Below are 13587 nucleotides of genomic sequence, written 5' to 3'. Positions count from 1 at the left end.
AATGTAGGGAAACAAATTGTAGATGATTATGAATTCGAGGTAGGACAGAAGGTATATTTTCTTTGGCCCACTTGCATTTTGTTTTCAAAGGAAAATGTTCTTTGATGTTGGAGAACACATGGCACTAAACAAAGGCAGCTCACAAGGCTGGGTAATTGCTTCCAAATGTGCGAGGTATGAGACCTTCTCTGTGAATTCCAGGACAAAGAGTTTACCAAACACAGCATCCTTTAAAGCAGAAGAAACACTGGCATTTCAAGCCGCACGGAGCGCTGCCTCTGGCCTTTGTGGGAATTGGGAATCAACCAAGCTTAGCTTTCAGTGCAGGCAAGAGAAGTTTCTTTTACACACACAGAATGTAATTATCAAATGGCCAGGCCATCCATCACCCCAAGTTCATTCTAGGTCAAAGCATAGATCATCTTCTCTCCCATTAAAGGACAAGCAGAAGAGGCCACTGGGAATTAACAATTAACAGAGGCATGAATCAAATCTTTGGTCCAACAGTTTCTCTGTTTCTTTTCTCTCTGCTTTTTCTTAATTCCATCATTTTTAAAAATTAAATTCAGTTCTGGCGTGATGCTCTATATTTTCTTTATAAATGTTAAAAACTTAAGGAAAGAAAAGCTATAGAGTAACTGGATATGGTACGAAGCATCCAGAATCCTAGCACTTGGGAGGCTGAGGCATGCTGTGAGTTTAAGGTCAGCTCGAGCAACACTGTACATTCAAATACAGCCCGGGTATTAGTATGATTCTGTATAAAAAAGCAGAAGTTTAAAAGAAACTCTATAGAGCTAGGGAAGCTGCACTGAAGTCTATAGGAGCCTATAGGAGCCCATAGGAGCCCATAGGAGCCTGGTAAATGCATGGAGAATGGTAAAGAACAATGTGCTAGGGGGTCAACGTATTGCCCATGGGGTGGCCATCTATGGTGTGATAGGCATTGCCAAGTATAACAGAGGTTGTACATTTTCCTTGACACTAAAGCACATGAACTCAGCACAGAAAGTGACAGTCTAACTTATTAATAATGGTCAAAGATAAAGATATAAATCACTGGATGATATAACCCAGCTCCGTGGACCAAACTGAATCTAATCACTGCTCAGCCTCTTATATCTTGTGGTAAGGAATTCTGTATCAGAACTTGGCTCCCACGCTTTCTGGATGGGAATCAAAGAGGATCATCCACACGTTATGGCAGATACTGAAGGACCCGATGACAACTGAGTTCTTTCTGGCTGGAATACCAAAGACAGCGGAAGGCCATGCCCACATCAGTCAGCATCTTGGGAACAGTTTTGTGTGAAACTTGATTTCCTGACCTGAAGAGTCCTACTGAAGAAGAGCTGGAGCCCACAGACTCTGCCTTTGTGGAAGTGGGTCTTGCAGAAAGGATCAGTAGATCCACTTGTGCGTCCTGTGCGTTGCAGAAGCTGGGTCCATTCACCTTCTTTTTTTCTTTATTCCAATGCTTGGCTGTTTTACAGCTCAGTTTTCCTCTGCTCTGGAGCTGTGTCCATGGTTCTATGGGCCCTTTCTCTCCACACTCTTCAGATTCTCTAAGCTGTGAAGAGAATGCTTGTCCATAGGCCTTCCTACCAACATTCTCCTCACCTTCAGAGTCCAAGATGTTTCTCATCTTCCTCTCAACACTATTTCCTCAGTCACTGTGATCTAATCTCTACCTTGTCCATTTTACTTCTAACTGTGGCTTGTGACAGGTCACAACAGGAGGATCATTCTTCAGAAAATTATTCTTTTGTACTTAACTGGCTTATTACTAAGAAATCCTCCCTAAGCTCCAGCTGTATGTTGTGTGCTCAAAGGTGGATGCACAGATGAAGGAGATAAATCCTTCCCTTGGGGGAAGCTTAACATCTAACTGAGAGGCACAGGAAAGAAAAACAAGCCATTGATAGGGTGAAGAAGAAGGCCACAAGGAGCCAAGCATCTAGAGTATGTGAGGAGCTGCTGGTAAATCACTGGGAAGAGCTGTGACAGAATGACATTCTGACATTTAGATTTTTTGTTTTTTGTTTTGTTTTTTTGAGACTGGGTTTCTCTGTGTAGCCCTGGCTGTCCTGGAACTCACTCTGTAGACCAGGCTGGCCTTGAACTCAGAAATCTGCCTGCCTCTGCCTCCCAAGTGCTGGGATTAAGGACGTGTGCCACCACCGCCCGGCAACATTTGGATATTATGTCAAGACTTCCCAGTGGTTCAGTTCAAGACATCCCATTTGAATTTTATTTGTGAATGTTTTAGGGCTAGTTAGAAACTAGTCATTTTGTAAAGAAAATAATACATATAGAGATTAACACAAGAGTATCTATGTAAATACCATTGAGGACAAGCACTTGACTAGTGACCCAAATGTCCTTCTAGATCGTACTAGAGTATTTCATAGAAAGAGAGTTTATGGGATATACCTTCCCTTCACATCTGAGAGTAAAAGGGGAAGAGTGAAAAAAAAGGAAGAGAGAGAGCAGGGGAGAGAGAGAGAGACAGAGACAGAGACACAGAGAGAAAGACCCCACTTCCTCTTTACACGATGATGCAATCATACCCAAACCATCACAGACCCCTGTAATAGCTCATTTTTAGTGTGGCTTACTGTCAGTGAACTTTGACCTACACTAATGAATCTGATGAACAACTTGTGTTACTGTAGTTTAACTGCTTTGTTGGAGGCAGAAGAGTCTTTAGCTATCATGGCTTAAAGGGAAGTGGGTACAAACAGCCATTCATGTCTCTCTGTAGGAGTGGGCCCTGACTCCTAGGGTGTATATTGAGGGCCTTGTTGCTTTCCAATCTAGCTTCTCATGTGTATCTGTGAGCAATCTGCAAGAAAGTCAATGTTCCCCAGCACTCAACGTCACCTGACTTTCTAGACCTTCTTCCTGCCTGGTACAAAATAACAGTTTATGGAATTCTGGCTCTGCATTTCCCTGAACATGAATGTCTCCCTACGCTCACCAGTTCTGGATGTGCCCATCTCTCTCAAGGAGAGGATTCATACTCAGAGAGGTCACTTCCCTTGTCTGAGGTCATGTGAGCATCTTGAGTTATCCAGGGCTTCAGTCTCAACTCTTTGTGAACAAAGCCAATTTTTTTTTCTTTCTACTATAGGATCTTTCTTCCCTGGGATTTGAATATTAAAGAAAATTATACACACCAGGAATCACCGACCCAAACATGCCATGTGCTTCTTTGCAAGGATTCATCTGGATAGTTGTTTATTTATTTATTTATTTATTTATTTATTGGAAGTTTTATTTACATTTCATATGTTATCCCCTTACCCCATCCCCCACTCATCCTGGAACCCCCTATCCCCTCACCCCTCCTCCTGCTTCTCTGAGGATGTACCCCTACCTACCCCCCAATCCCACCTCCCCACCCTCAAATTCCCACCCCCTGGGGCGTCCAGCCTTGATGAGACCAAGGATCTCTTCTCCCACCTATGCCCAGCAGGGCCCTCCACCCTTACATATACAGCTGAAGCCAGGATCCCTTCCTAAGTGCTCCCAGGCTGGTGGTTTAGACCCTGGGAGCTCTGGTTGGTTAGTATTGTTGCTCTCCTCATGGGGCCGCAAACCTTTTCAGCTCCAACAGTCTTCACACTAACTCCTCCATTGGGAACCCCATGATCAGTTCAATGGCTAGCTGTGGGCATCTGCCTCTGAATATGTCAGACTCTTGAAGACCTCTGAGGAGACATCTATATCAGGCTCTTATCAGCTGCACTTCCTGACTTCCACATCAGCATCTACCTTTGGTGACTGCACATGAGATGGATACTCAGGTGGAATGGTCTTCAGACGGCCCCTCCTTCAGTTTCTGTCTCTCACTTTATCTCCATATTTGCTCCCTTGAGTATTTTGTTGCACTTTCTAAGAAGGACTGAAGCACCCCCACTTGGTCTTCCTTCTTCATGAGCCTCATGTGGCCTGTGAGTTGAATCTTGGCTATTTCAAGGTTCTGGGATAATATCCAATAATCAGTGAGTGAATACCTTGTGTGTTCTTTTGTGATTGGCTTACCTCACTCAGGATGATATTTTCTAGTTCCATCTATTTACCTAGGAATTTCTCGAATTCATTGGTTTTAATAGCTGAGTAATACTCCATTGTGTAAATGTACCACATTTTCTGTATCCATTCCTCTGTTGAAGGACATCTGTGTTCTTTCCAGCTTCTACCTATTATAAATAAGGCTGCTATGAACATAGTTGAGCATATGTCCTTGTTATATGTTAGAGCATCTTCTGGGTATATGCCTAGGAGTGGTATAGCTGGGTCCTCAGGTAATGCTATGTCCAATTTTTCTGAGGAGCCGCCAGACTGATTTCCAAAGTGGTTGCACCATCTTGCAGTCCCACCAACAATGGAGGAGTGTTCCTCTTTCTCCACACCCTCACCAGCATCTACTATCACCTGAGTTTTTAATCTTAGCCATTCTGACTGGTGTGAGATAGAATCTCAGGGTTGTTTTGATTTGCATTTCCCTAATGACTAAGAATACTGAACATCTCTTTAGATGCTTCTTGGCCATTCGAGTTTCCTCAGGTGAAAATTCTTTGTCAAGCTCTATACCCCATTTTTAATAGGGTTATTTGGTTGTCTGGAGTGTAATTTTTTGAGTTCTTTGTATATATTGGATATTAGCCCTCTATCAGATGTAGGATTGGTAAAGATCGTTTCCCAATTTGTTGGTTATCATTTTGTCCTATTGACAGTGTCCTTTGTCTTACAGAAACTTTGCAATTTTATGAAGTCCCATTTGTCAATTCTTGATCTTAAAGCATAAGCCATTGGTGTTCTGTTCAGGAACTTTTCCCCTGTGCCTAGGTATTTGAGGTTCTTCCCCACCTTCTCTTCTATTAGTTTCAGGGTATCTGGTTTTATGTGGAGGTCCTTTATTCACTTAGACTTGAGCTTTGTACAAGGAGATAAGAATGAATCAATTTGCATTCTTCTATATGTTGTCCTCCAGTTGAACCAGCACCATTTGTTGAAAATGCTGTCCTTTTCCCACTGGACAGTTTTAGCTCCTTTGTCAAAGATCAAGTGACCATAGGTGTGTGGGTTCATTTCTGGGTCTTCAATTCTATTCCATTGATCTTCCTGCCTGTCTCTGTACCAATACCATGTAGTTTTTATCACTATTGCTCTGTAGTACAGCTTGAGGTCAGGGATGGTGATTCCTCCAGAAGTTCTTTTATTGTTGAGAATAGTTTTCGCTATCCTGGGTTTTTTGTTATTCCAAATGAATTTGAGAATTTCCTTTTCTAACTCTGTGACCAATTGAGTTGGGATTTTAATGGGAATCGTATTGAATCTGTAGATTGCTTTTGGCAAGATGGCCATTTTTATTATATTAATCCTGCCAATCCATGAGCATGGGAGATCTTTCCATCTTTTGAGATCATCTTTGATTTCTTTCTTCAGGGACTTGAAGTTCTTGTCATACAGGTCTTTCACTTGCTTGGTTAGATTCACACCAAGGTATTTTATATTATTTGCGACTGTTGTGAAGGGTGTCATCTCCCTAATTTCTCTCTTAGCTTGTTTATCCTTTGAGTAGAGGAAGGCTACTGATTTGAGTTAATTCTATATCCTGCCACTTTGCTGAAGCTGTTTATCAGGTTTAGGAGTTCTTTGGTGGAAGTTCTGGGGTCACTTTATTCCAAAGCTGAGGTTGCTTTTGACCAATTGGCACTTGACCCTCACAGTTATTACCCTTTACAAGTCTCATTCTTATGACAAAAAATAATCGTATTCAATTTTCTCACTTGGTTTTTGGGGTTCTAAATGCAAATTCCAGATTGTTTACTCATGTTAGAAATCAGACCTACTCCAAGAGATAGCAGCGTGTTTCCAGAAACTAAACCTACTCTCAAAATCTGAACACTTCCAGCCACCAAAATGTTGAAGGCAGTATGAGCCACGGGCTCCTATGAGCTGTTTTCCACCTGTGTTCCACACAGCTCTAGGCTCTGTGATGAGGTCCAAGGTGCCCAGGGAGGAGCAGAGTGGTCTTCCATGTCATATTCATTTTGTAGGAAACATTACTAAAACTCAATTTGTAAGATAACTCCCCTGGATCACTCAGCTCCCTGGGCACTTCCCATCTTCTGATTGCTCTATGCCTCTTCTTTGTCTTACACATTAACACTTCATTCTCACAGATACTTATGAACTCTCTACCTCCTAGCATGGAAGTTCCTCGAAGGACACTTTATTACAGACTCACCTGGAGAAGACGAGTACAAAGTAGATGTTTCAGAAACCCTCAACGAAAGACTATGAGCACTGAGCAGCCAAGCGGCCTGTGCTGTGGCAAGGGCAGATTTGGTCCCTCCTGTACCTGGGTTCCATCTCTGTCCATTGGTCAATAATGAAGAGGGAAGGAGTTGGCCAGGACATATTTCTTTCTTTTTTTTATTGGATATTTTATTTACATTTTATATGTAATCCCCTTTCCCCATTTTTCCCCATCCAGGAACCCCCTACCCCATCCCCCCTCTTCCTGCTTCTATGAGGATATGCCCCCACCCACCTTCCCACTCCCACCTCCCCACCCACTATTTCCTCCACACTGGGGCATCCAGCCTTCATTGGACTAAGGACTTCCTCACCCACCTATGCCTGACACTGTCATCCTCCCCTACATATACAGCTGGAGCCATGGGTCTCTCCCTATGTGCTTCCAGGCTGGTGGTTTAGATCCTGGGAGCTCTGGTTGGTTGGTATTGTTGCTCTCCTCATGGGGCCCCAAACCCTATCAGCTCCTTCAGACTTCTCTCTCACTCCTCCATTGGGAACCCCATGATCAGCTCAATGGTTATCTGTGAGCTTCTGCCTCTGTATATTTCAGGCTCTGGCAAACCTCTAAGGAGACAGCTATATCAGGCTCCTGTCAGTGTGCACTCCCTGGCATCCACATCAGTGTCTACCTTTGGTGAATGCACAAGGGATGGATACCCAGGGGGAACAGTCTCTGGATGGCACCTCCTTCAGTTTCTGTCCCATGGCTTGTCTCCATATTTGCTCCCATGGGAATTTTTTTACTCCTTCTAAGAAGGGCCAAAGCACCCACACTTTGGTCTTCCCTGTTCATGAGCTTCATGTGGTCTGTGAGTTGTATCTTGGATATTGTGAGCTTTTTGACTAATATCCAATTATCAGTGAGTGAATACCATGTGTGTTCTTTTGTGATTGGGTTACCTCACTCAGGATGATATTTTCTAGTTCCATCCATTTGCCTAAGAATTTCTTGAATTCACTGTTTTTAATAACTGAGTAATATTCCATTGTGTAAATGTACCACATTTTCTGTATCCATTCCTCTGTTGAAGGACATCTGGGTTCTTTCTAACTTCTGGCTATTATAAATAAGTGTGCTATGAACATAGTGGAGCATATATCCTTGTTATATGTTAGAGCATCTTCTGGGTATATGCCCAGGAATAGTATAGCTGGGTCCTCAGGTAATGCTATGCCCAATTTTCTGAGGAACCAGTAGACTGATTCTCAGAGTGTACCAACTTGCAGTCCCACCAACAGTGGAAGAGTGTTCCTCTTTCTCCACATCCTCACCAGCATCTACTATCACTTGAGATTTTGATCTTGGCCATTCTGACTGGTGTGAGGTGGAATCTCAGGGTTGTTTTGGTTTGCATTTCCCTGATGACTATGGATGTTGAACATTTCTTTAGGTGCTTCTTGGCTATTCAGGTTTCCTCAATTAAGAATTCTTTGTTTAGCTCTGTACCCCATTTTTAAATAGGGTTATTTGGTTGTTTGGAGTTTAATTTCTTGAGTTCTTTGAATATATTGGATATTAGCCCTGTATCGGATGTAGGATTGGTAAAGATCTTTTCCCAATCTGTTGGTTGCCATTTTGTCCAATTGACAGTGTCCTTTGTCTTACAGAAGCTTTGGAATTTTATGAAGTCCCATTTGTCAATTCTTGATCTTAGAGCATAAGCCATTGGTGTTCTGTTCAGGAACTTTCCCCCTGTGCCTAGGTATTTGAGGTTCTTCCCCACCTTCTCTTCTATTAGTTTCAGGGTATCTGGTTTTATGTGAAGGTCCTTTATCCATTTAGACTTGAGCTTTGTACAAGGAGATAAGAATTCATTTCTATTCCACTGATCTTCCTGCCTGTCTCTGTACCAATACTATGCAGTTTTAATCACTATTGCTCTGTAGTAAAGTTTGAGGTCAGGGATGGTGATTCCCCTAGAGGTTCTTTTATTGTTGAGAATAGTTCTCGCTACCCTGGGTTTTTTTGTTATTTCAAATGAATTTGCAAATTGCTCTTTCTATCTCTATAAAGAATTGATTTAGAATTTTGATGGAGATTACATTGAATCTGTAGATTGCTTTTGGCAAGATGTCCATTTTTACTATATTAATCCTGCAGGGAATATTTCATGGGGAGCTGTTTAACTCATCTCTGCCATTGACCCCTAAATTATGCACTCTGTGGAAGGTCAGAGACTAAATCCAGTGGAAGCACATTTTGTGGACTGGATTTTTTGTGTGCCTCGTCTATTCCAAGTAGCAGAGAGCCATGCCCTGGAAACAAAAATTGATTTCACTTTAGCTTCACAGAATCACATCAGACAAACGCTTTCTAGACATGGAAATTGATCCTGTTGCTGAATCCCTCCACCCCTCTCCAGCTGCAAGTTATGGACAGAAATTCAGCCAGCGCCGTAGCAGAGAACATTCTGGGCCAAAGACAGCCAGCACACCTTGAATTGTGGTAAACAAGGAGTCTAGATAGGTATCTTCTCTTTATTGAATCAGTCAACAGAAGATGTTTCACTCTGGGGTTTGTGTGGTGCCACCCCAGCAACAGTGACAGGTAACTCCTGTAGGTCCATCTAGAGGACACACTAGCCCCAATGGAGGAAGAAAGGTATTGAAGGGGTCATTTGCCTGTTTCAGTGACAGAGGATTAGAAGATTACAAGAAAAGAATGTGCTGCCATAAAGAAAGAGCGTGGGACTCAAAGTTTGAGCATATAACAAAGCAGTTACAGATGCAGCTGCTTCAGTGTAAAAAAGGGACCATGAGGGGGAGGGAGGGATGGAGGGAGAGAGGGAGGGAGGGATGGAGGGATGGAGGGAGAGACAGAAGGTAGGAATGGAGGGAGAGAAGAAGGGAGGGATGGAGGGAGAGAGGGAGGGAGGATGGGATCCTAAGGGGAAGAATAGACATGAAGGCAGAAAGGATGATACTGGCAACAAGAGGTGTCAGAAAAATGGGGGAAGATCAAGACAGAGGAGAAAGAATGAAGTACACTGATACATATGAACAGAACAGACTCATTGTTTCATTGTTGAAGTTAAAAAGTAATTAAAGCAATGCAGTGGGCCCTGTAGGCAGTGACCTGCTGGGTGGGCACACTGGAGTGGAACTTTACCCTCGGGTTGTGGAGGAGGAAGGAGCCCAATGCAGGAGAGGGAGGACAGCCTGGCGCACTTTCCCATAGACTCAAGCAGGGCTGGAACAACTGAAATTGAGCCGTGGGGAAGCTGTGATTGACAGGGCTTCAGAGTTTGTTCTATGGCAGATGTGATCACTGAGTTCTAGGAAAATGCCAGGGACGGTGCCCTCTGTTGTCTGACTGCTTTTATTCTCTCTCTCTCTCTCTCTCTCTCTCTCTCTCTCTCTCTCTCTGTATGATGCTGCTAGAAAGAAAGGTGTGTCTCAGAGCGGAAGCATGTTAGGAAGGGCCATGAGCCCCACCACAGTCTTTCTAGTCTTAGAAATGTCCAGGAAAAGCAATTTTTGTTATTTTTAAAGCAGTATAACTTAGTGGTAAGAAGCAGCCTCTTGTGTGACATCATTTATGCATTTTTGAAATGACAAAAATGGAGAAAAACATAAGCAGGAGTTAAAGAAGAGGCAGAGGAGGAAGAAATGATGCTGGCATTTTTCTGTACCTTGACCGGATCAGTATTCTGCCTGTAACATTGTATCAGTTTCTCAAGACTTTACCGAAATTGCTGGAAGGACATAGAAAAGCTAATGGCTCAGCAGGGAAAGGCACTTGTAACCAAGCTTGATGATCTAAACCAGTTCCTGTGAGCTGTTACACATATATCATGGCACAGGTATACCTATGCCCACACACCCACGTACATGTATACACACATACACTATACACACATACACACACATAAACACACCCACACATACACACATACATACACACATATGCACACATATACACACTCACACTTATATACACATACACACACATACACAGATACACACTCGTACACACACACACTCATATACACACATACACACATGCACACATACACACACTCCATAAAAAGTTTTTTTTTTTTCCAAAAAAGAAAGATTCATTAGTTCGGAACTCACCAGAGAAACAGAAAGAGAGAAGAGAGAAAGAGAGAGGGTGTGTGTGGTAATTTTCTTCAGGAAATTAGTTCAACCAACTCACTGAAGGCTGAGGATCTCAAGACCTGCCTTGGCAGGTCTGTTCACACAAGTTCCAGCTGGAGGCTGCAGGCTCTAGATCCGCAGACAGGAGGACGCTGAGGTTTCAGCCTGAAGTTACACAGGAAAGAGACGCTCCTGTCAGTGGGTGTTTTGTCTGTTTAGGTCTTCAGCTGGTAGGGTGAGTCCCACTCATGTGATCTGTTGGAAACTCTGAGGACAAGTCAGATTGACACATAATGCTGACCCTTGCATGTTCTGATCATTTGTACAGTTTCTTCTCTCTCTCTCTCTCTTTTTTTGTTTTTTGTTGTTGTTGTTTTTTGTTTTTTGTTTTTTTTGAGACATGGTTTCTCTGTGTAGCCCTGGCTGTCCTGGAACTCACTCTGTAGACCAGGCTGGCCTCGAACTCAGAAATTCGCCTGCCTCTGCCTCCCAAGTGCTGGGATTAAAGGTGTGCGCCACCACTGTCCGGCTTCTTCTCTCTTTTTAAGGATAGGGTTGTTGAACAGTTCATTTAGCCTAACTCCAAATGCATGATAGTTCTCCTGCCCCCAACTCTCAAGTACTAAGACTAAAACCACGAGCTATGAGACCAGGAAGTCCTCCCATGCTTTTAAAACAATGGGTGTTTATTAGCTTTTTAGTCAGCTATAGTGACGGTGGTCCCACAGTGAATTTGGAAACATAGGGTCCTGGTCTATTCTGTGCTTCTCGGGATTACTTCTGGGTTCCTGACTGGGGTGCAGTGACAGAAACCACAGTCTCTAAGGAAGTCATTTGGAGAAGACAATCACAAAACTAGTCCTTTGCCCAAGCTGTACCAGGTGTGTCCTGACTGACAGAAGTTGCCTCTGGGAACTGGACAGTGAGCTGCTGACAAAACAGCTTTTTATGTAGAACAAACATTACTCATACTCTTGCTCTTGACCTTGACTGCACTCTGGAAACCTTGGGGGAACTTGGGAAAAATACAAATACCTTGTATCTACCCAGAAATTATGAATTAATTAGTTTGGATATGACTTAGGGTCAGAGATTTAAAGTAAAATATACCATCATGCATCCGTCTTTCTCTCCCCCTCCTCCTCCTCCTCCTCCTCCTCCTCCTCCTCCTCCTCCTCCTTCTCCTCCTCCCCCTTCTCCTCCTCCTCCTCTTCCTTGTTCTTCTTCTTTACATGTATGTCACTGTACTTTGCTCGTCTTTGCCCTCCCCGTTATTCTTCCTGCTCCCTTTTCTTGCCGGTCTTTTTCTCTCCCACAATTAATCCCCCCTTCTACTTTTGTTCACCTCCCATGCCATCTGGTGCTATCCCACTCCATACCACCATCCACCATTACCATACCATATCAACTATGTTATACATACATACACACACACACACACACACACACACACACACACACACACACACACAATCTGGATTTTACATAAGAGAACTCACACAAGATCTGTCTTTCTCCCTTGCCATTGCTCTCTCTCATTTCCTGCCCCCTTTAGATTCTTGTGATACCCAGCACAGACAGGATACAGAATTCCAATACCCCAGACACTTCTTAGGTGTTGACCATTGGAGTCATTGTGGTTAATACCTCAGCAGACATGAGCACTGCTGTCTTCTCAAGTGAACGAGGAGGGACATTGGATAGTAACACAAGGACATTCCAAAAGGAGATCCAGAGAGGCCCCAGTGTGGAAACTCAAGGATAAGTCATCTTTTAAGAAAACACGTGCTGAGAACTGTTGAGAAGCCGTCCAGATAGAAGATATCCTAAAATGGGATTGTTCTAAGAGCTTCAAAACAGGGAACAAGACTTTCTTGGCAACACAGAACATCCGATGACACATGAGAGTGTCTAATGGCCATACTTGAGGCTTTGTGCACAGGGAGGAAATAAGACACCATTCATTCAGTGCAAATGAGTGAAATGATTATTGCCAGATGTCCCCAGGCAGAAGCAAGGCTGCAGGCAGAGGAGAAGCCTCTCTATTGGGAAGTCATTGCTGAACTAGGGCTGCCTTGATGCTGAGATGCTCAGTAAGGTAGCCAGGAGACAGGCCACCATAGGGGAACCTCAGAAACAAGGTTTGATGCCAAGGACAAACCTTGAGGGTCTTTACAGCATTCCTTTGTGTTGGAGGATTTGGGGAGATTTGTCTGGAAAGTGCCAGCCTTAGCCCTTATCCTCTTTATGAGCTGCCTTCTAAGGCAGGCTTGTTTTCCTCGTGTGTCCCCTCTTCATGTTCTTCATGGACTTTCCCCTCCTGCTGTCCTGCCCCTCCCACCAGGGAGAACACTGAGACCTGGTGGAGAGTAACTGTGCTGCAGGCCCCAGCATGAGTCTATATCCACAGGCTGAGAATGCTGCTCTGGGGATGGAAGTCCCAGAATACATCCCTGTCCACAGGGCCATGAACGACCTGTGGGGATGAAGGCCTCAGAGTGCATCCATATCTACAAGCCACGACTGTAACTGTGGGGATGGAGGTCCCAGAACACATCCACATGCCATGGACACAGATGGGGGCCCCAGAGTGCATCCACATCTACACGCCATGAGTGTAACCGGGGATGGAGGCCCCAGAATGCATCCACACCCATCGGCTGTGAACAGAGCTCTGGGGCTGAGCGTTACAGTAGTGAGCTCTGATGGAAGCAGGAGCTGGCCTTCCCAGATGATTCCAGGGGGCCAGGAATGGGAAAGTTAAACTCCAGGATATAACTTAACTGCCTCTTTCCAGTTTGTTGAATACATCTGGAAATTTAGCTATGCTACAGTCCTGGGCTCACTTAAAAATAGCCCAGCTGCTAGACCTGAGACTGCAGAAGTATCTCTCATGCCTTAGGGATGCTAGCTTATGGATGGGAGTGAACACTGTCCCACTAAAAAATTGGGAGTAAAAACTAATATTTTGGCTTCCAGGACTCTAGAATGGTCTGACTTCCTGTCTTGAGACTCTTTATTTGGGGTCAAAGTGGGTTGCTTCACTAAGAAACCAAATTTCTTTTCTTTTTCTCTCCTTCTCCTTCTCCTTCTCCTTCTCCTTCTCCTTCTCCTTCTCCTTCTCCTTCTCCTTCTCCTTCTCCTTCTCCTTCT

The 13587-nt window shown here is 43.8% G+C and overlaps 1 protein-coding gene across 1 annotated transcript in view; it reads right to left on the bottom strand.

Moving 5' to 3' along the window:
* Nucleotides 1–1006: 1006 nt before the first annotated feature.
* Adra1a (adrenoceptor alpha 1A) overlaps nt 1007–13587 on the bottom strand; it is a 133744-nt gene continuing 121163 nt past the window's right edge. The window contains exon 3 of the mRNA XM_028758852.1: nt 1007–1570. Coding sequence (XP_028614685.1) covers nt 1566–1570 — 5 coding nt within the window. The 3' untranslated portion in view covers nt 1007–1565. The remainder of the gene's footprint in view (nt 1571–13587) is intronic.

The sequence above is a fragment of the Grammomys surdaster genome, unplaced genomic scaffold (genome assembly GCF_004785775.1).
Source record: "Grammomys surdaster isolate TR1022 unplaced genomic scaffold, NIH_TR_1.0 126219, whole genome shotgun sequence".
NCBI classification, from domain to species: Eukaryota; Metazoa; Chordata; class Mammalia; order Rodentia; family Muridae; genus Grammomys; species Grammomys surdaster.
Note: the sequence above shows the minus strand (reverse complement) of the source record. Positions and strands in the feature narration are given on the sequence as shown.